The 20,252-nt window shown below is 52.0% G+C and overlaps 1 protein-coding gene across 3 annotated transcripts in view; it reads left to right on the top strand.

Moving 5' to 3' along the window:
• Positions 1-20,252, top strand: part of PALD1 (phosphatase domain containing paladin 1) — a 99,777-nt gene that overhangs the window by 47,887 nt on the left and 31,638 nt on the right. For all 3 annotated transcript variants that reach the window (XM_020975180.2, XM_078150760.1, XM_020975181.2), the window contains 15 exons: positions 1,515-1,694; positions 2,833-2,997; positions 3,682-3,842; positions 5,270-5,345; positions 5,756-5,907; positions 7,163-7,262; positions 7,452-7,553; positions 11,591-11,686; positions 13,651-13,779; positions 14,169-14,285; positions 14,395-14,577; positions 14,929-15,111; positions 16,498-16,638; positions 17,058-17,129; positions 19,845-19,985. In XM_020975180.2, coding sequence (XP_020830839.1) covers positions 1,515-1,694; positions 2,833-2,997; positions 3,682-3,842; positions 5,270-5,345; positions 5,756-5,907; positions 7,163-7,262; positions 7,452-7,553; positions 11,591-11,686; positions 13,651-13,779; positions 14,169-14,285; positions 14,395-14,577; positions 14,929-15,111; positions 16,498-16,638; positions 17,058-17,129; positions 19,845-19,985 — 1,998 coding nt within the window. The remainder of the gene's footprint in view (positions 1-1,514; positions 1,695-2,832; positions 2,998-3,681; positions 3,843-5,269; positions 5,346-5,755; positions 5,908-7,162; positions 7,263-7,451; positions 7,554-11,590; positions 11,687-13,650; positions 13,780-14,168; positions 14,286-14,394; positions 14,578-14,928; positions 15,112-16,497; positions 16,639-17,057; positions 17,130-19,844; positions 19,986-20,252) is intronic.

A 20,252-nucleotide genomic window follows, 5' to 3' on the forward strand; every position in this document is an offset into this window, starting at 1 on the left:
TTGTGGATGACCACGCTTGGCTTTCTGCCCCAGATCACACAGCTCCTCAGCCGTCGAGCTGAGCCTAGCCGTGTGTAGACCTGGGGAGATGCATTTCTCCTTCCCGCTTTCCACGCCCTCAGCATCCAGGCCTTTCTGTTCTTCAGGCGTCTGGGGAACCTCACTGTCCAGCTGTCCTTCTGGCTCCCCTCTCTGGCGTGGCTTGTTTTGTTGATTGTTTAAAAAATGAGCACAGTTGGGAATTTTCCTAACCTTTTACCCTCATGGAGGCCTGGAGCGGAACGAGTTTGTTCATCTGTGTAGCGTAGGTGTCTGTTCTGCCACAAGGCAGGGTGGGGGGTGGGGAGGATGGAGGAGATAACCTCTCAAGGGCCCTTCCAGCCTGAGGGTTATCTGATGTTCCCAGGGTACTGAGGGGTCCCCAAGCAGAGGTTCAGCTAGTTGCACGTGACTCTTTCCTGTGCTCCTTGGCTCACTGCCCCTCCACCTGAGAAGAATGTGTCCCTGCTGGTGGGAAAAGGACAAATGTGGTACATTCCACCCTGCCCTGCCCTAATTCACACTCAGACTTTCTGGGAGAGGCTCAGCCCTCTCCTTTTCATCCTGCATCATGGCTACAGCTGGCTTTTCTAGCCCTTTGCTTCTCTCTGCCCTCTTTTACTGATTCTGGTTTCCAGCCGCCTGGGACCATCCCCTGCTTCCTGATCTTGTCCTGACCTTTTCTGTCTTGGTGAATTAGGCTCTGTCATCTCCCATGCCTGGAACACAATCCTTCCTTACCTCTGTCTCTTGACTTCAAGGCCCAGGTCCCCCATACCATCATCTCTAGTGGACTCCCACACCCTAGCCCAGCTCCCTCACCCACCCTCCACCCCCTCTTAGCTGAGCGGGTTTTCTCGTGTCTCGATTTTCCTCCAGTACTCTGCCTGGATCTCCTTCTCTCCTTACACTCTGCTCTGGAGTATGCCTATTTGTGTACATGCCCCATTCCCTCAGTTAGAATGGAGGCTTTCTGAGGGCAGTTTTGGTCCTTGGGTTGTATCTGCAGTATATGGTTCCCTCCTTTAACAGGAATTCAACACACATTTGTTATTTGTCCTGGGGCCTCCTGGGGAATCACCTTCTCCACCCAATTCACCTTATTTCTTTTCTTTCTTTCTTTATTTTTTTAAATTCACCTTACTTCTGAGGGCAGCTCCATGTGGTGGAAAGAGAGCTGCACCTGCAGTCAGAAGACTCAGGTTCAAATCCTGGTTCTTTTACTTAGAAGCTGAGTGACTCTGGGCAAGTCATTTGCCTTTCTGGGCTTCACCTATAAACTGAAGGTTGGACTTCATGATTTCTCAGGTCCCCCAGAGCCAGCCGCCCCAGAGGCTAGAAGGAAACAAGTCAAGGCCAATGTTTGGTGACCCGAATGAGGCCTGTCCTGAGATGAATGGGAAGCCCTTGAGATGGGATGAAGGGGCTCCTGTCTCATCCGTCAAGGCTCTACCCGCTCCTTCTTATTTTTCCAGGGACGCTACTTCATGGTCCGAGATGTCTCAGGGAAAATGGATGCCTTGAACACCACAGGGAGCTGCGGGGCCCCCAACTTCCGCCAGGCCCGAGGTGGGCACGCTGTGTTTGGCATGGGGCAGCCCAGCCTTGCAGGCTTCAAGAGGGTTCTCCGGAAACTCCAGAGCGATGGCCATAAGGTGGGTGGGGGCTGACTCTCTTACTCCATGTAAGGTTGGGGTTGGGGAGAGAACTAAGATGAGGGAAGGATGGAGACATATTTGTGAAGCAGAGATGAGCGGGTGGTATGTAGGAGAAGACAGAGGAAACTGGTGTGGCTGAAGGTGAGTGTGATGGTGGCGATGATGGTAGTGATGGTGGTCAGGTTGGAGAGGTAGAAAGGGCCAGATTGTGGAGGGGCCTTGGAAGCCAAGCCAAGGTCTTTGGGCCATAATAGTGGAATACCACAGAACCTACTAGATTTTAAGCTCCAGGAAGCCAGGGCCCTTGTCTTCTTCGTCACCCTCGTTCCTAGCATGGCTGTCCAAACACAGTAGATGCTTGATGTTTTTAATGACAGGACTGCGTCAAGAGGTATTTTCTACATTGGAGATGTGCCCTGGGATCGATGGGAGGCCCCTGCACGAAGAACCCGTGAACTGGAAGGGAAGGAGTGTAGGGATTGGGAAGGAGGGAAGAGAAAGGGAGCTTGAGATCCTAGGGGAAGGACACAGGACAGGAGATGGGTATGGGCATCAGGTCTTTGGTGGGGCCCTGCCTCATCTCCCTGATTAGGATGTTGGCTTCTGGAGCACCGATTGCAGCTCATGCATCTTTAGACCCTACCCGTAGTACAGAGTCTTGCACGTCATAGCTATTCAGTAAATGTCAGCTTTATTTTATTTTTTTTTATTTTTGGTTAGGCTGTGGGGTTAAGTGACTTGCCCAGGGTCACACAGCTAGTAAGTGTTATGTGTCTGAGGCCGGATTTGAACTCAGGTCCTCCTGAATCCAGAGCCATGCTCTATCCACCGCACCACCTAGCTGCCCCAGTAAACGCCAGTTTTAATGAATACATAGTGAGGTCAATGATAGCGATAGGCCTTATGGTAGTATTGCATCTGAGATGGTGACAGTGATGGTGGTGGGTGTTGGTGGTGAGGGTGTTGATGGTGGAAGACCATGATGACAATGGCATTCATGGTATATGTCATTGATAGGGGTAGGATGATGGCCATGGGGACGGTGGTGATGATGCTAGCGATGGTGACCATGGTAGGGGTGATGCTAATGATGGTGATGGTGGTGGTAATGGCTCCCTTCTTGGGCTCTCTGCAGGAGTGTGTCTTTTTCTGTGTCCGTGAGGAGCCTGTCTTGTTTTTGCGCATGGATGATGATTTTGTGTCTTACACGCCTCGGGACAAACAGAACCTGAGTGAGAATCTCTGTGGACTGAGCCCGGCTGTCCAGGTGGAGAGCTTGGAGCTGGCCATTCGGAAAGAGGTGATGGTAGGGGGCAGGGGGGAGGATGTGGTGGGGTGCTGGCTGCCTTGCTGCTGGGTAGGGGATGAGCTAAGAATATCCTCTGGGCCCTGTGGGAACAACATCCTTAGTGCAAGACCACAGGGTCATTGATTCAGATCTGGAAGGGCCCTAGAGGTCACCGAACCCAATCCCATCATTTTACAGATGAAAAACTGAGACCCACAGAGGTTAAGTGACTTGCCCCTGGTTACACAGCTAGTAAATGCACGAGGCAGGATTTGAACTCTGTTCTTTGCTTTATCCACTGGTTCACCAAGGGCTTCAGAATCAGGAAGATGGTGTGAATCTTGCCTCAATACTTACAAGCTGTGTGACCCTAAGCAAGTCTCTTAACTTTTCTGACTCGTGCAAGATTTTCTCTTCTGTAACGCTGGAGGGGGTTGGACTGAATGGGGAATATGCATTTATGTGCCAGGCTAAATGCTTTTTACAAATATTATCTCATTGTTCCTCACAACAACCCTTGGAGGTGGGTCCATTTTATAGTTGATGAAACTGAGGCAAACAGAGGTGGATCTGAACTCGGGTCTTCCTGACGCCAGGCGTAGAGCTCTGTCCACTGTGCTACCAGCTGTCTGTGAGCCGGCCACTAAGGTCCCTCCCCTCTCAGGAGTAATGATCGTCTGATCCTTTCTGGTCCAGATTCATGACTTTGCCCAGCTGAGTGAGAACACGTACCATGTCTACCATGACATTGAGCACTTCCGGGAGGAGCCACACTCGGTGCCGGTCCAGAATGAGGATGACATCCATGTGACGGAGGAGGTGTACAAGCGTCCCGTCTTTCTGCTTCCGTCATACAGGTGACAGTCCGACCCACTGATGCACTCTTCTTCAGCCTTGGTGGTCACTGCCCCAGGCTGGACTCTAGGCTACTAGACTCTCCCTGAGTTCTACCTCTGACTTACTGAGCAGGACCTTAGACAGTGGTCCCCCAGGGTCTTTGCCTATCCAAGGCCTCAGTTTTCCTACCTGTACAATGGGCTGATTTATTTCCACCCACTCCTTGACCTGGCGTGGGTATATACATGGGGTCATATCTTTGGAAGATAACCTAGGGGCGTATGGGGGATCATTTGTGTCTTGCCCCTCTCCCCTTTATCTGTCTCTTTCCTTAAAAAAGATTTTTATTGATGTCTCTTATTTTTATAGCTACCCATTTCTTTTCTTTTCTATTAAACACGCATTTATTAAATGCCTGCTTGCTCCAAGGCACTGGGAGAAATATAGAAGTTAGATGAGACATGTTCTCTGGCCTCAGGAGCTTACAGTCTAGTAGGGGATAAGACAGACACAGAAAATGTAACATCCCATGGTACCTGATGCTTGAAGATTTTTGAAAACTTTTAATGTGTTCATTTCCAAACATGTCTATCCTCCCTTCTCCTCCCAAGTGGTATCTTGTCTTTCTGAAGATGTTCGCCTTCTCTTCTTTCCCCATTGGGCCATCCCTTGCAGTAAAAGAATAAGAAAGAGAATGAGTTCAGCAAATACAAGCAGTATATCAGCCGTGCGCGTCTCTGCCCCATTTGGGTCATTCTGGGTATGACCCCTCCCCACCGAGCTCCTCTTCTCCCCTTTCACTGGATTTTCCAAAGGATTTGGGAACGAGGCTGGTGCCCTTGCGTCTGCCCTGCTCCTGGCCCAGCCCGTGGAATGATAGGAAAGCCAGGACCTCCTGTTCAGGGGATGGGCTTAGCTTCTTGAGGGAGCCAGGAATGCCAGATGGGGACAGAGTGTTTGGGTTCAGATGCTAGTCAGCTGTGTGCTGTGTGTACACAGTACTTCCTCTTTGAGTCTTCTCCTCTGTAAAATGAGGGGGAGGCTAGACTTGATGATTTCTAAGATCCCTTTTGTCCCTAATTCCTCTGACCAGTTGAGCCCTGAAGGGGAGGACTGGAGGGCTCTAGTTTCACATGATCTTGGCCCCCTCTCCTCATCTAGGGGTCTCTTGGCCCCTTCTCCTCATCAATGGGGGTCTCTCAGCCTTCTCTTCTCACTAGTGGGGATCTCTTGGCCACCTCTTCTCACCAGTGGGAGTCTCTTAGGCCCCTCTCCTCACCTGGGGTCTCTTGGCCCCTTCTCCTCACCAATGGGGGTCTCTCAGCCTTCTCTCCTCACCAGTGGGGGTCTCTTGGGCCCCTCTTCTCAGCTGAGGAGGGTCTCTACCTTGAGACCTTTTCTCACCCCCTTGGGGTCTCCCAGTGATGAGCCATTGGTGACTTGACAGGTACCACCGACTGCCTCTGCCAGAAGATGGGGCCCCCCTGGAAGCCCAGTTTGATGCTTTCATCGGGTTCCTCCGGGTAAGCAGGGAGTGGTGGGAAGTATGAGAGGGTGGGAGGCAGGCATTTCTGGGAGCCTGAACCCCAGAAGCCCCTCCTCAAGGCTCATTCCTCTGTGAAAGGTCAGGGTGGGTGCCATGGGTTGATCCCCTCTGACTTTGGCCGAGACTTTGGCTGAGTTGCCTCTGGCCACAGACTTACCTCTGACCGTGGCAAGCTTTCTCTTAGAGGCAGAGCAGTGAGAGGGCGTGGGCGGCACAGCAGACCCATCCCCACCAACCAGGCCGTAGCTTGGGGCTCCTCCCACTGCTCTGTCAGGAAGGATGGTGGGAATAGTTTGATCATGTGAGTCACCAAGCCCAGGACGGGGTCGTGCTTTGCTGGGCTGCTCAGACCACAGTATTGCATGATTGACAGTGTCTTACCTCCAGGAGAGCCCCAGCCTGCTGCCACTCCGGGACCCCGTGGGGGCACCCCCAGCCCTTCTCTTCAGCTGCCAGACCGGAATCGGGAGGACCAATCTGGGCATGGTGCTGGGCACCCTCGTGCTCTCTCACTGCAGGAGGATGACCAAGAGGCCAGAGTACGTGGGCCACAAAGCACCCATGGGATGAGGCCAGGACGGGGGTGAGGGGCTGTCTCCCAGCAATGGCACCAAGTTGGGGGGCTGGCAGAGGAAAGAGGGCGCTGGATTGGGGGCCGAGGACCTGGGCCTGAGTCCTGGCCCTACCCCCATCCACCTGTGGCTCCTCGCTGGCTCTTGGCTCTGGTCCTAGGTGGGAACTCAGGCTGAAAGCAAGATGCCTGGCTTTAGTGTCCAGGCCTGCTTAAGCCTTAATAGCTTAAAATTGCGTTAAGACTTTTGGGATGCCTTGGCTATTATAATCGTATATAGCATGTACGTATATATGTGTGTGTGTGTGTGTGTGTGTGTGTGTGTGTGTGTGTGTGTGTGTGTGTGTGTGTGTGTGTGTGTGTGTGTGTGTATACATCTATACACACACACGCACGCGTATACATATAGTATATAACGTACATAATCATATCTGGTCACGCTGGCCTAAGTATAGGCCGCCCCTGAATATGTCATATTGTTAAAGTATGATCCCTGTGAAAGGCTTGTACATATTATTTACGTGATGATAGCTAATGATAGCTAACGTTTATATAGCGCCTGCTACGTGCCAGGCACCGTGTTAAGGGCTTCATAGATTTTTTTAATCTCATTCAATCCTCACGACAATGCTGGGAGGTAGGTGCTATTATTATTCTCATTTTACAGATGGGGAAACTGAGGCAGGCAGTAGTTAAGTGACTTGCCTAGGGTCACACAGCCAGGAAGTAGCTGAGGATGGATTTGAGCTCGGGTTTTCTTGACTCTAGGCCCAGTGTTCTGTTTACTGCACCGCCTAGCTGCTGTGTGTGTGCGTGCGTGCGTGCGTGTGTATACGTGTGTGTACATGAACATGTGTGTACACACGGATGTACGTGTGCACGTGTGTGTATGTGTGTACATGTATGTGTGTGTATGTGTGTATGTGTGTGTTTGTATGCTATATAACATGTACTCTGAAAAAATGGCAGTGATTATAGGCAGTTCTAAAGTCATTTTGGGGGAAATGCTGCTGATCTCTGGAGCAGTGTAGTGTTCATAGTATGAGCTTGGGCGGATTGTTCCACGAGCTGCCTTCTAGTGATGAGGTTTTCCAGCGTGGGGGACCACTGGGCAGAGTTCATCCTGCACCAGCGTTGTCTGTGAGAGCTGGGGATCCCTTGGGTGTTGTAAGGAGGCCTCGGGCTTCTCCCCTTTCATGCCCTCATTTCCCTTCCCCCGGCAGGGCAGCACCCCCACAAACTGACTCACGGCCTCTGGAGCACTTGGAGGTGGTACGGAGCTTCATCCACATGGTACCCAAGGGGAGGCAGATTGTGGAGGAGGTAAGGGAGCCCTGAAGGATGAGGGGATAGGAGGGAATGACTGTGGGAGGTGGGGAATTGGCCTTCTAGCTGGCTTTTTGTTGATGATGGGGGTGGAGAGTGGTTTTTGCTTCTCCCTCCTCTCCCTCCCCCTCACCATCTTCCTTCTCTCCTCTCCATCTTCCCCCCCCCCCATCCCTTCCTTTCTAGGTGGACCACACCTTAGCGGCCTGCTCAGAATTGCATAACCTGAAGGAGACTGTCTTTGAAAACCAGAAGAAGTTGGAAGGGCTTGGCCAGGATCACCTGCAGGTGAGGCCGTGGTGGGAGCTCTCCTCAGAAAGGTCGGGCCCTGTGTGTGTGGAGCAGGAGGAGGGCTGAGGGAGGACAAGAAAATTGGGTCCTGCTCCTAGGGGGAGCAGTCCACAATGTGACAAAGAAGACAGGCTTTGTGATGGTAGAAATGCGTCCGTCGTTGGCCACCCCCTGTCCCAGCACCCAGGTGCACAGACCATCACTAGGCCCACAGTCCCAGCCTTGCAGTGGCTAGAGATCCAAGCGAGTCTTGTGGTCCACTGACATAATCTTCAGTGCTCCAAGAGGACACCATGTGACATCAAGGAAATACTGATAAGTGGAGGGGATTTCAATCCCTGACTGTTGGGTTATGAGGCTAGCACTTCTGGAATAGCCGGTGCATTCTGCTCTGCCTAGTGAAGGGGCTGGATTAGCTGGTCTATAGCACTCCTTCTAGCTCTGACGTTCTGTGTACTCAGGTCTCTGCCAATTCTGACACTCTATGTTCTAGGGTTCCTTCCAGCTCAGATGTTCTGTGGTCTATTTCTATAAAGCTCCTTCTCTAGCCTGACGTTCTGTGTACTTGGGTCTCTACCAATTCTGACACTCTGTGTTCTAGCTCAGATGTTCCTGACATTCTATGTTCTAAGGTCCCTACCAATTCTGACATTCTGTGTTCTGAGTTTCCTTCTAGCTCAGATGTTCCTGATATTCTGTTTTCTAAGGTCCCTATCAATTCTGACCTTCTGTCTTCTAGGGTTCCTTGTACCTCAGATGTTCCATGGTGTATTTCTGTAAAGCTCCTTCTCCAGTCTGACATTCTATGTTCTAAGGTCCCTACCAATTCTGACATTCTGTGTTCTAAGTTTCCTTCTAGCTCAGATGTTCCTGATATTCTGTTTTCTAAGGTCCCTACCAATTCTGACACTCTATGTTCTAGGGTTCCTTCCAGCTCAGATGTTCCTGACATTCCATGTTCTAAGGTCCTGTCAGTTCTGACCTTCTGTGTTCTAGGGTTTCAGATGTTCTGTGGTCTGTTTTGTAAGGCCCTCTCTAGCATAGATATTTTGTGTACTAAGGTTCCTTTTAGGTCTAAGGCTCTCTCATTCTTTGAGGCAGTATAGTTCAGTGAGAAGAGGGCCACATCTGGATTCCGAAGGCCTGGCTTAAACCCAGCCTCTCATGCTCCTCGTGTGACCTCAGACAAGTCAGTCATCCCTCCTGGGCCTCAGTTTCTTCACCTGGTCCCTTTCGGCCCTAGGTCGATGACTATACAGCCCTGCAGAGGCTGAGTACATAGGGTAGACTTGACTTGTGTAAGGCCTTGAAGGCCAGGCAGAGAGGTTGGGACTCCCTGGGGCTGGAATTTAGCGCCATCTAGACTCGACTCTTTGGTATAAACCCACCCACCAGAAGGAGAGTTGAAGGTCCGTTTCATGTCTCCCTGGTCTTTTGCTGGTTGTTGGAGAGGCTTCTGCGTGGGCTCTGGTGCGTGGGAGAGGGGCCCATTTCTCACAGAGGCCTCTGTCCCCCTGCCTCCTGTCAATGATTGCTCCTCTGACAGTGTGAATGCTAGCAGGTCCTGGAGGAAGGACGGGAGCAGGGACAGGAAAGGGCGGATAAGGAGAGGGAAGTTTATTTTTCCCAACCGGCTTTTCTGGCCTCGTGATATAAACAGGATAGAAGAAGGTATCCCTGAGTTGGGGGAAAAGGAGAAAGTGGGACAGGCAGCCAGCTCTGATGGATGGTGTTAAAAGCCAGACCCTTCCTGGACAGAGCCCAGGCCCCTCTCTGCTTGCTGCTCTGCCCGCCCACCCTTCCGGCCCCCTAACCAGCCATGGTTTGTGCTGGAAACTGCAGCTGCTTCTCAGTGTGTGTTCTTGGGCCAGAATGACCCCCAGCGGGAGATGTCAGAACCTCAGTGGTCAAACGAACGGCCCAAAGAGACATCAAAGGATTTATTCTTATTTATTTTAAAACAAAGAGAGGTGGTATTGAAAGTAGCATAGTGAGAGTCATTCTGGAAGCTGGGAAGATCTGAGTTCAAATCCAACCCCTGATACTTACAGGCTGTGAGATCCTCGGTGTGTCACTTAATCTCTAGAACAGTGGCCCCAGGCGTCTCACGACACTCCCACTGGGGCCAGACCAGATTACAGTGTAACTGGGAAATGCATAACAAAACAAACAGGAGGGCAGTAAAACATAGATAATGTTAATCTGTTGTTTTCTGAGTTGATATGGACCTGCTGGGTCCTGTGCTGGCCTTGTTTCTATTTGAGTTGGACACCGTTGCCCCTGATGACTCCTAAGTAAGCTGTAGAGATGGTGCCAGCCTGGAGTGGTACAGGGAGCTTCCTCACCTGGGAGTTCCCTTGCTACCTTATCCCTGTTTTTGATGTGGCCTCCTCACCCTGCCCCATCCCCTGGCCAGGAACGGAACCTTCCGTTTTAACAAAGGAGAATGGCTCAAACAAAAGCGGCCAATCCGGTGAGCCGGGCTGGGAGTCCGCAGCTGGCCTGCTGGTGGTCCCCAGGCTGTCTGGGGAGAAGAGGGAGCAGGATGCTAGGAGCCCTTGTTTCCTGGGCCTTTCTCCAGGCTGGTTAGTGGGGCTTTCATTTTCTCGGGGTTCATCGATGGCCTCGACATCATTGTGTCTCTCTGGCTTGGTTGTGTTTTCTTCCCTCTGCGTCAGTTTCTAGAAATCTTCCTCTGCTGCTCCAGATTCCTCTCATTTCTTGTTTTTGATCATTGTAGGATTAAGAACGTTAGAGATCACTCCTTTTACACATGGGGGAGCCGAGGCTCAGGTTAAAGGCTTTGTCCATCTCAGACAGGCTGTAAATTGCAGAGCAGAGATTTGAACCTGGGCCCTCTGACATTAAATCCTCCGTGTTTTCCACCCTTCTGTCCCCTGCCCCTGTGTTGCTTTCAGAGAAAGGGTAAGGAGGGTGAATGGAGTGAGCTTCCTGTCACCCTGGCTCTTCAGGCGGTGGTTGGAGGACCGCTGGGAAGGGATTGAGAGCGCAAAATAGTTATAAAGAAATTGCACTTCTCCCATCCCGTGTCAGGTCCGAGAAAGCAGGACATGAGGGGAGGCTCCCTGCAGGAGGTGGCATTTGACCTGAATGTTGAGGGAAGCTGGGCTTCCAGTGAGGAGGAGCTGAGGAGGAAGGGCATTACAGGCACAATGCACGAGGAAGACTTATGCAAATGCACGGAGTCAGGAAATAGAAGATTGTGTAAGGCTAGAATGGAGATTGTGAGAAGGTTCTGATGGGCAGGAAGCCTGGAAAGGTGGGTGCAGCCAGGCTGTGAGGAGCTTTGAATGCCCAAAATGGAGGAGCTGCTTTGTTTTTCCTAGAGGCCACAGGAGTCAATGAAGCACCTTGAAAATCCTTCCCAGCTCTGGGTTCTGTGGTCCCTCCTAGCCCTGATGTTCTATGTTCTAAGCTTCCTCCTATCTCAGATGTTCTAGGTCCTAAGGTCCTAAAGTCTCTGACTTTACATGTTCTAAGCTCTCTCCTACTTCTGAGGTTATATGTTCTAAGATCTCTTCCAGTTTGGACAGTCCATATTCTAAAGTTCCTCCCAGCTCTGATACTCTATAGTCTAAGCTCCTCCATTTCTAATGTTTTGTGTTTTAAGTTCTGTCCAAGCTCTGACATTCTGTGTCCCAAGGTCCTTCCCAGCTCTGATGTCCTATGTTCTAAGCCCTCTCCCAGCTCTGACATTCTGTGTTCTAAGCTCCCTCCCAGTTCTGATGTTCTGTGTTCTAAGCTCCCTCCTAGCCCTGATGGTCTGTGTTCTAAGCTCCCTCCTAGCCCTAATGTTCTGTGTTCTAGGATCCGTCCCAGCCCTGATGTTCTGTATGCTAAGCTCCCTCTCAGCCCTGATGGTCTGGGTTCTAAGCTCCCTCCCAGCTCTGATGGTCTGTGTTCTAGGATCCCTCCCAGCCCTGATGTTCAGGGTTCTAAGGGCTCTTGCAGGTCTGATATTCGGTCATCTCCATGACTGCCACTTCATTCCCTTAAGTTCTCCTCCCCTTCAGGGAAGTGGTGGCCAAGAACCCCGGCAGCAGAAGACTCTGCAGAGCTTGGAACGCTACTTCTACCTGATTGCCTTCAACTACTATTTGCACGAGCAGGTGGGTCAGCCTTTGGCCCTTCGTGTCCTCCCTCAGGCTCAGCTCATGCTGTGCTCTGGTGACCATGGCGGGACCTGAGGGAGAGCAGCTAGAATGTGGACTGGCTGGGTGTGCTTTTTGTGTGAGAGCAGGGGCCCAGCTCTGCTGCTGATTCTGGACGGCTCACTCCCCCTTATGGAACCTCAGGCTTCTCATCTTGGAAATGGGCCTACTCATCCATGCTGTCTCCCTCTTGGGGTGTTGAGAGAGACAGCATGGGTCAGTGGTGCTGAGTCTGGCTTTGATTCTGCCTCTGAGGCCCACTTCACCTTCCTGGGCCTCAGTTTTATTATCTGTAAAATAAAGAGGTTGGACCCGATGGCCTGTGAGCGTGTGTGTGTGCAAGTGCATAGAAAGAGCTTGTTGTAGTGGACAGAGCGCTGGGCTTGGACTTACGAAGTCCTGAATTCCAATCCTGTCTCTACCGTTTCCCAGCTTTGAGACCATGGGTTCCAGGTAACTCCTTAGAACCACAGGATTCTAGATGGAGAGTGGAGAGGATCCACCCACTCATTTTACAGTGGAGAGTAGGCTGAGGCCCAGGAAGGTGACAAGTGACTTATCCAGGGTCATGTAGCGGTAAATGGCGGAGACAGGACTTGAACCCAGGTCCTTTTGCCCTCTGAGCTAAGGCAGAGACTGGTATGATCTGTGTTGGCAGAAGAAATTGCCACGTGGAATATTCCCCAACAGAAGAGGTCACAGATCCTTGTGTGTGTCTCTATGACCTCGGGCCAGTCATTTAGGATCTCTGAGCCTCAGTTTTCCTCATCTGTAAAATGAGCCAATTTGACCAAATCACTCAAAAGCATCTCATAAGTACTTAATTATGTGTGAGCATTAGTATAGAAAGAAAAAGCAGAAACATTCCCTGCCCTCAGGGAGCTTACATTCTAATGGAGGAGCCAATGTGTATGTACAAGATAAATGCCCAGTGTTTATACAAAGTATCTTTAGAGGCAAAGGTGCTTCCGGTGGGGACCCCCTTCAGGAGGTAGCTGGTGAAAGGCCTCCTTCCAGGGCTAGCTGGGTAACCTCTGCATTCCCTTTCAGTGCTAGATCTGGGATCCTTTGGGCCTGTTTTCTTGCTATGTATATGCAGTGCGCGTGTGTATCTACAGTGGAGCTGGGGACAGAGCTAGAGCTAGGAGGAGGCAGGGTGGGCTGCGGCCCAGGGTGTGAAGTGCTGATGTTTACTGTCTGTGTGAATCCTCAAACGGTGCTGGATAGAGGAGCGGCCTACTCTTTTCAGACCTACTCTGGGGTGCCCACGTGCTTTGCCCCAGCTCTGGTTGGGGCTGGAGTATGGTGGGCAGATAGCTGCCAGCCGGACGGGGAGGGCGGGGGGAGACCACGGTGGTCATCACCCTGGGGTGAGTCAGAGAAAGTGTGTGCGTCCTATATTGAATCGGTTCTAGAAATACTGCCCTGGGGCCCCTTCCCCCAACCTCTCCCTTCTCTGCGCCCTGGAACTGCCCTGGGGTCCGCCTCTGCCCTTCTTGTGGGCTCCAGCTGGGGTGGGGGGCACCTTGTGGAGCTGAGAGGGACGGGTGGGGGCTGGGGGCTGGAGGAGGCAGCTCCTGGTTGACCAGTTTGCCGTGAGGGTAGGGATGGCCCCCAGTGCAGGGGGGAGGGAGATGTGGACAGATGGATAGAGAGCGGGCTCAGAGGGCCGCTGGAAAGAATACTTGCCATGTGGCCTCAGAGGCCTGGATCCTGGCTCTTCTGCCTGTTCCCTGGGTGACCTAAATCACTCTGGGTAGGGCCGGATGTCCTCTTAAGCCCTCTTTCGGGGCTGATTGTCATCCTGTGGCCCTGCTGGGGTGGGGCGGGAGCCGAGATCCCGAGCGGAGTAGGTCTGGCTGGGCCGAGTGCCCGCTCACCTCGCCCCTGAACGCAGCGTCTCTCTGTCTCGTGGCCGCCAGTACCCCCTGGCTTTTGCCCTCAGTTTCAGCCGCTGGATGTGTGGACACCCGGAGCTGTACCGGCTGCAGGTGAACTTGAGGGAGCCTCTGGTCACCGGGGAGCTGACTGCCAAGGACGCCTGGGTGCTGGTGAGATACCTTCTCTGCCATCTTGGGCCCGAGCTCCCTTCCCTTCTCCCTTCTGTAGGATGGTCCTTCCTCAGAGCCTTGCTTTCCTTCTTCCTCAGATGCACCCCCGGCTTCCTTTCCTGTGTCCTGCCTTAGCTGTAAATCTATAATCCTATGACCTCTCTGCACCTCCCTGTCCCCAGAGGAGACCACGTCCTGTGTCTTATTCTGAGGCAGCCAGCAGGACCCAGTGGAAAAAGCCTTGAGCCAAGTCCAGGGATGGGGTTCTGGAGTCACTCACAATCCCATTGCAGTGTGATGCTGGTGAATCAGGACCTCTCTGGGCCTCTCCGTTCGCCATCTATAAAATGGGGACAGAGCACAGATTTCCCTGAGGTGTGTCCTTGCAGGTGGCAGATGGACCCTTCTCCCCTGACGTGCTCAGCACTGTCCGAGAGATGAACGTGGCCAACTTCCGGAGGGTAGCCAAGATGCCCATCTACGGCATGGCCCAGCCTACCGCCAAGGTGATTGGCTGGGTTGGGGAGGGAAGGGCTCCTCTTTGGGTGGCCAATAATGGGCCCCCGGGAGGGCCCCCGAGGCTCCCGGCCTACTGGTCTCTCCTCCCTCCCCCAGGCCATGGGAAGCGTCCTGGCCTACCTGACTGACTCCAAGAGGAAGCACCGGCAGGTGAGCTGGCTCAACCTTCGGGAAGAGGCGGTTGTGGAGTGCGATGGGCAGACCTACATGCTGCGGGAGCAGGGGAACCTGAAGGAGCCCTTTCCTGGGCCTGCTGCCTGCTCCCCCGAGCAGCTGGAGGTGGGCTTCCCCATCCTGCCTTTTGTGCGCTTTCCTAGACTTACCCTTGCTGGCCTGCCCCTCACCCACCCAGAGAGGCGGGCAGCCTGGGATAGGGGCGTGGGGGTGTGAAATAGAGTGGGAGGCAGAAGTCCTGGGTTCAGATGCTGACGCAGTAAGAAATGCTTGTTGATTGACTCTCCTGTTTTACTGTCTGTGTGACCACGGGCCTGTCATCTTCCCTCTTCCTCAGTTTCCCCATTTGTAAAACGAGGGGGTTGTTCAAGACGTCCTTTCAACTCTAAATCTCTTTGGGATCCTGTAACTCCTGCCTGCCCAGTAATCCTCTTGGTACTCCTCCTTCTCCTGCAGAAATTGGAGTCCCAGCTGAAGGCCAGGGTGTTGGCTTCCCCCAAGCGGATACAGGTGCACCCGGATCGGGAGAAGCAGACGCCGTTCCAGACGTGCCTGACCGTGCAGGACATTCTCAGCCAGCACCGGGACCTCTCCTACCGGCGCCTCCCCATCCCAGGCTTTTGTGCCCCTAGGGAGCAGGTAATGTGGGTGGGGCCCGAGCAGGGAGCTGTCTGGGGGTGTGGAAAGGTCAGCTGCGGTATGGGAGAAGGGACAGGAGGCCCGGCTTTGCGTCCGGACCCAGCTACTCGGTCAGTCGTTTCAGAGGTGCCTGGCTCTTCGTGACCCCTTTTGGAGTTTTCTTGGCAGAGATACTGGAAGGGTTTGCTATTTCCTTCTCTAGCTTATTTTACAGATGAGGAAGCTGAGGCAACCAGGGTCTGAGGCCAGATTTGAACTCAGAAAGATGAGTCTTCCTGACTCCAGCCCTGGCATTCTATCCACTGCACCACCTAGCCGCCCTAGGTGCCATGGTACAATGTTGGCTTTGGAGTCAGGGAGCCTGGGTTGAAATCCCAGTTCTTTTACTTTTTACCAGTGTTAGGTAAATCACCTAACCGGGAATATGTTGGCTCAAACCAAATCCTGAGAGCTGATTGTTAAATTTTCAGTGGATTAAACTTAAAAGTGTGTCCGTTTCCTATGCCTTCCCCCCCAAGAGCCTATTGTTAAACACTTACTAGCACACCCCACACATCTAACCCTTCTGGTCCTCGGGATGTGAGAAGGTGCTGTGGCCGGTGCTGAGGTTGAGGGATCAGCCTGTCTGTGCTGTGTTTAGGTGATGAGCTCAGCTGACCCTCCTCACTACTAATATGCAGGAATCCTTATGTGTGTTGAGTTAGTGGCCCTTGTTTCTACTTGAGTTTGACCTAGTTTCTAAAAATATGTTGCAGAAAAGGTCTAACCTGCATTGGTGCAGGGATTTTCCTCACCTGGGTTCCTCTACCGTTAAAATTGAAGGTCCAGCCCCTACTCCCATAGTAAGCAGGGAGAGTTGGGTCAGACCTTCTGCTCAGGTCTCCCCCACTCTGGGTCCTGGAATTAGGCAGAATCTCCTCTTCACAGCCTTCCTTTTTTCTCTTATGTGTTTGCTGCCATCTCTGGACATTTAATGTAGTGATAGTTTGAGGTCTGGATCTTAGGGAAAGGACCCTCGCTCCCTAGTGGGAACACTTTCGACTTGACAAAGCATTTTCCTCCCTAGTAGCCTTCTGAGACTGCAAGTACAGATGTGATCATTCCCATTTTGTAGATGTGGAAAGTGAGGCCCAGAGGGAGGGGGAGTTACTTGGGTCCCACAGCTGGTTAAGTGTAAAGGCTGGGAACTGAATCCTGGCCTCCCAGCTGCAAGCCCACTCTGTCCCTCTGTGTGTGTGTGTGTGTGTGTGTGTGTGTGTGTGTGTGTGTGTGTCTGTGTCTGTGTCTGGTGGGGAGGGACCTGGATGTTCGCCTAGCTAAGAGTGTCCAGGTGGAGGCTTTGGCCCCCGGCCCCTCTCCTAGCTCCATTTGCTGTCCATCTTCTAGGATTTTGACCGGCTCCTTGAGGCGATGAGGGCGGCGCTGGCCAAGGACCCCAGTACCAGCTTCGTGTTCAGCTGCCTGAGCGGCCAGGGCCGGACCACGACAGCCATGGTTGTGGCTGTCCTCATCCTGTGGCACATTAATGTGGGTACCGCCTCTGTCTGGGGGTAGTAGTGGAGAGCTGGGGTGGCCAGGAGGAGACGGGAGGAGCGGGGCTGGGGGAGGCGCTGGGTTCCTTAGCTGCCTGTGTCTCTGGCATGGGGAGAGGGAGGCAGCTTGGGGGAAAGACCCCAGGGTGTCATTAGTCAGCAGAAGGGGATGGGAGTCTGTTGGGAAGGACAGCTAGCAACCCTTGGATGTCATTCAATAATTATAAAATAACGCTAATGGTCCACAGAGGCAGTGAGTGTGGATACTGGGTAGAGTTGTGGCCTCAAAGCCGGGTAGACCTGGGTTCACGTCTCGCATCTGCCACATCCAGGATGTGTGACCTTGTGTTGAGAGAGGGAGTTTCCTCAGTCAGGGGTCCTAATCCCTTTCCTCTCCTCTGTGTCCCCCGCCAGGGCTTCCCTGAGATGGGAGAGGAGGAGATCGTGAGCGTGCCTGATGCCAAGTATACCAAGGGAGAGTTTGAGGTGAGTGACCCCTCTGGTTCCCCATCACCTCTGCTTGGATGCCCCGTTATTGTGACCCAGCTCCCAGTCAAGTCAGTAAGCATTCATTAAGCTCTTACTACACATATATGTACACGATCTGAGTGCTAGGAATGCTAATACAAGCCGGAAGAAAGCTTGCCTGCCCTCAGGAAGCTTACCTTCAAAGTGTAAATGGAGAGATGGGGGACAAAGGGCCCTGTCCCTGCCCAGACTCTGTCCAGACAGTCTGAAGGTCACAGGAATGGAGCTGCACATTTCACTTCAGAATGGGAAGAGAATTCCAGGTAAATCTAGTCCCACCCGTGACCACCAGTGACCATCAGAAACACATGGCCGGGTCCTGTCCGCCGGGAGAGAAGCCCCTCCACCTTGGGCAGCTGGGCCACGTAGAGAGAACTCCCGTCGTTAGAGGAAGGTGTCCAGGCCAAATCCACCGTATTGCCCCAGCTCCTGATGCTGTTCTGTCCCCCCTTGATCTACTCCAGGCCAAACCTCCTCAGTTCCTCCAGCCGACATTTTATAAGACTCAAGCACAGACTCCAGCTTATCCATACGCTTCCCTACAAGTTGACACCCAGAACTAAACACGTCCCCCAGGCTGGTCCAACCGGGGCCCAGGACAGTGGGATGGTCACTTCCTTCTTCCTGGAAGCTGCTTCCCAGAATGCAGAGGCCAGAGGGCTCAAACAGCTGAAAATGGCAGAGACAGTGTTTTGTATGTAGCAGGTGCTTAATGGTGGCGCAGTAGATAGAGCTCTGGGCCTGGAGTCAGGAAGACTCATCTTCTTGAGGTCAAATCTGGCCTCACACCCTTACTAGCTGTGTGACCCTGGGTTCTCCCGTAACCCTCTCTGCCTCAGTTTCCTCATTTGGAAGATGAGCTGGAGAAGGAAATGGTAAATCACTGGAGGTTGTTTGCCAAGAAAACCCCAAATGAGGTCACACAAAGAGCGTGTGACACAAATGACTGGAACAACTGAACGACAACAAGGCGCTTAATAAGTGCTTTTTCATTCATTCATTCATAGTGAGGATTTGAACCCATCTCTTCCTGACTCCAAGCCTACCCTTTTCCCAGTACACCGCATCACCTCCCTTGTAGCTTGGAGGGCCTCATCTGTGTGATCTTTGGGAAGTCCTGTTGTTTCTTTTTTTTTTGGCTGGGCAGTGGGGTTAAGTGACTTGCCCAAGGTCACACAGCTAGTAAGTGTACATGTCTGAGGGCGGATTTGAACTCAGGTCCTCCTGATTCCAAGGCCAGTGCTCTATCTGCTGAGGCCGCCTAGCTGCCCCTGTTTGGGAAGTCTTAACAGCTTCTGTGCTATAAAGGCTGGCTCTGCCCTCAGGCAGCTTACATTCAAATAGGGAGGGAACGGATAGATATGGCCATCAGTATGCACATCTATAGAAATAAAATGCATATATTTATATGTAGAGTGCATGTATTTATATACATGTATATAAATAAAAAATATATGATGTTTATATGCAAGAATGCATATATATAAATAAGATGTATATATTTGCACATACATTTATGTAAAAGTAGATTATATATTTATATATGTAATTAAATATATATTTACACATATTTATGGATAAAATAAATACAAAGGAATTTTGGAGAAAAGCACTTACCGCCAGGAGCTCAAGAAAGGCCTCGCATAGGAGGTGGTATTTTAGCTGAGTCTTAGAGGAAGTTAGGAGTTCTAAGAGGTGGTATCCCAGGCGTGGGGCACTGCCAAGGCAAGAGTGCAGAGATGGGATAAGGAATGTCATGGATGAAGAACATTAAGAAGTCCAGCTTGGCTGAACTGTAGTATGGGTGAGGGGGAGTCATGGGTAATAACCCTGGAGGGCAGGTTTGGGTTAAAGAGAATTTTAGATACCTGTGGGGGCATTCAGTTTGAAGTGCTCAGTAGGAGGGTGATTAAGCAGGACTAGAGAGCAGGATCTGTATAAATCTGGGGAGTCTTTAGCAGAGAAATGATAAACCTAGAGAGGCAGTGAATTATTGGATAGAGATGGGGACTTGGAGTCAAGAAGATCTGGGTTCAAATCCTGCCTCTGACACTTTTATCTGTACCCTGGTCAATCTTCTCTAGACCTCATTTTCTTATCTGTTAAATGGGAATAATAATGGTGTGTGTTTCACAAACTTTTCACATTGTTTCACAATTGTTTCTTTTCACAAAAATTGTTGTTGTTTTCATTGTATCTGACCCCATTGGGGGTTTTCATGGCAGAGATACTGAAGTGGTTTGCCATTTCCTTCTCCAGCTCATTTGACAGATGAGGAAACTGAGGCAAACAGGGTGAAGTGACTTGCCCAGGGTCACACAGCTAGGAAGTGTCTGAGGCTGGATTTGAACTCAGGGAGATGAGTCTTCCTGATGCCAGTCCCACTGCTCTGTGCACTATGGCGCCTCCTAGCAGCCCAGATTGTTGTTGAGAGATGGAAATGAGAGCATGTAAAGCCAGCCTTCCAAAGCATGGTGGAATCATGAGATGTTGCCGTGACGGTAGCTCCCTCCTGCCCCCTGCAGGTGATGTGCTGACTGCGCATGGAGCCGGGGTGGCCCTTCTGGAGGAGGTGGGAGCCCCATCTAAAACTTCTGGACCGTCTTGTGGGTGCAAGGCCGCCTGCTTCCCTGGGCTGGGCCTCCGCTGCCTGTCTCTCTGTCTCTACCCCAGGTGGTGATGAAGGTGGTCCAGCTGCTGCCTGATGGGCACCGGGTGAAGAAGGAGGTGGATGTGGCCCTGGACACGGTGAGCGAGACCATGACACCGATGCACTACCACCTGAGGGAGATCATCATCTGTACCTACCGCCAGGTGAGCCCCTCGTGCTGGGCTGGCCAGGCTCTGCTCCTGACCTCTTACAGAATTCAGCTTTGCCGGGGAATGTGTAGCGTTAAATGTGTGTCTGTGCCGAAGACACGGGGCAGGTCAGCTCTTGATGATCCAAAATGAGCTCAGCTTGGCCCTGGGTCATCTAACATTTTTAGATAAAGGCATGGGTGGCACGCTCATCAGACTGGCAGCTGACCCCGCATTAGCTGGAAAGGACCACCGTTAGAACCTTGGAGGATGGGTCAGGAT

This window comes from Phascolarctos cinereus, unplaced genomic scaffold (genome assembly GCF_003287225.1).
Source record: "Phascolarctos cinereus isolate Bilbo 61053 unplaced genomic scaffold, phaCin_HiC Scaffold_3;HRSCAF=262, whole genome shotgun sequence".
Lineage (NCBI taxonomy): Eukaryota > Metazoa > Chordata > Mammalia > Diprotodontia > Phascolarctidae > Phascolarctos > Phascolarctos cinereus.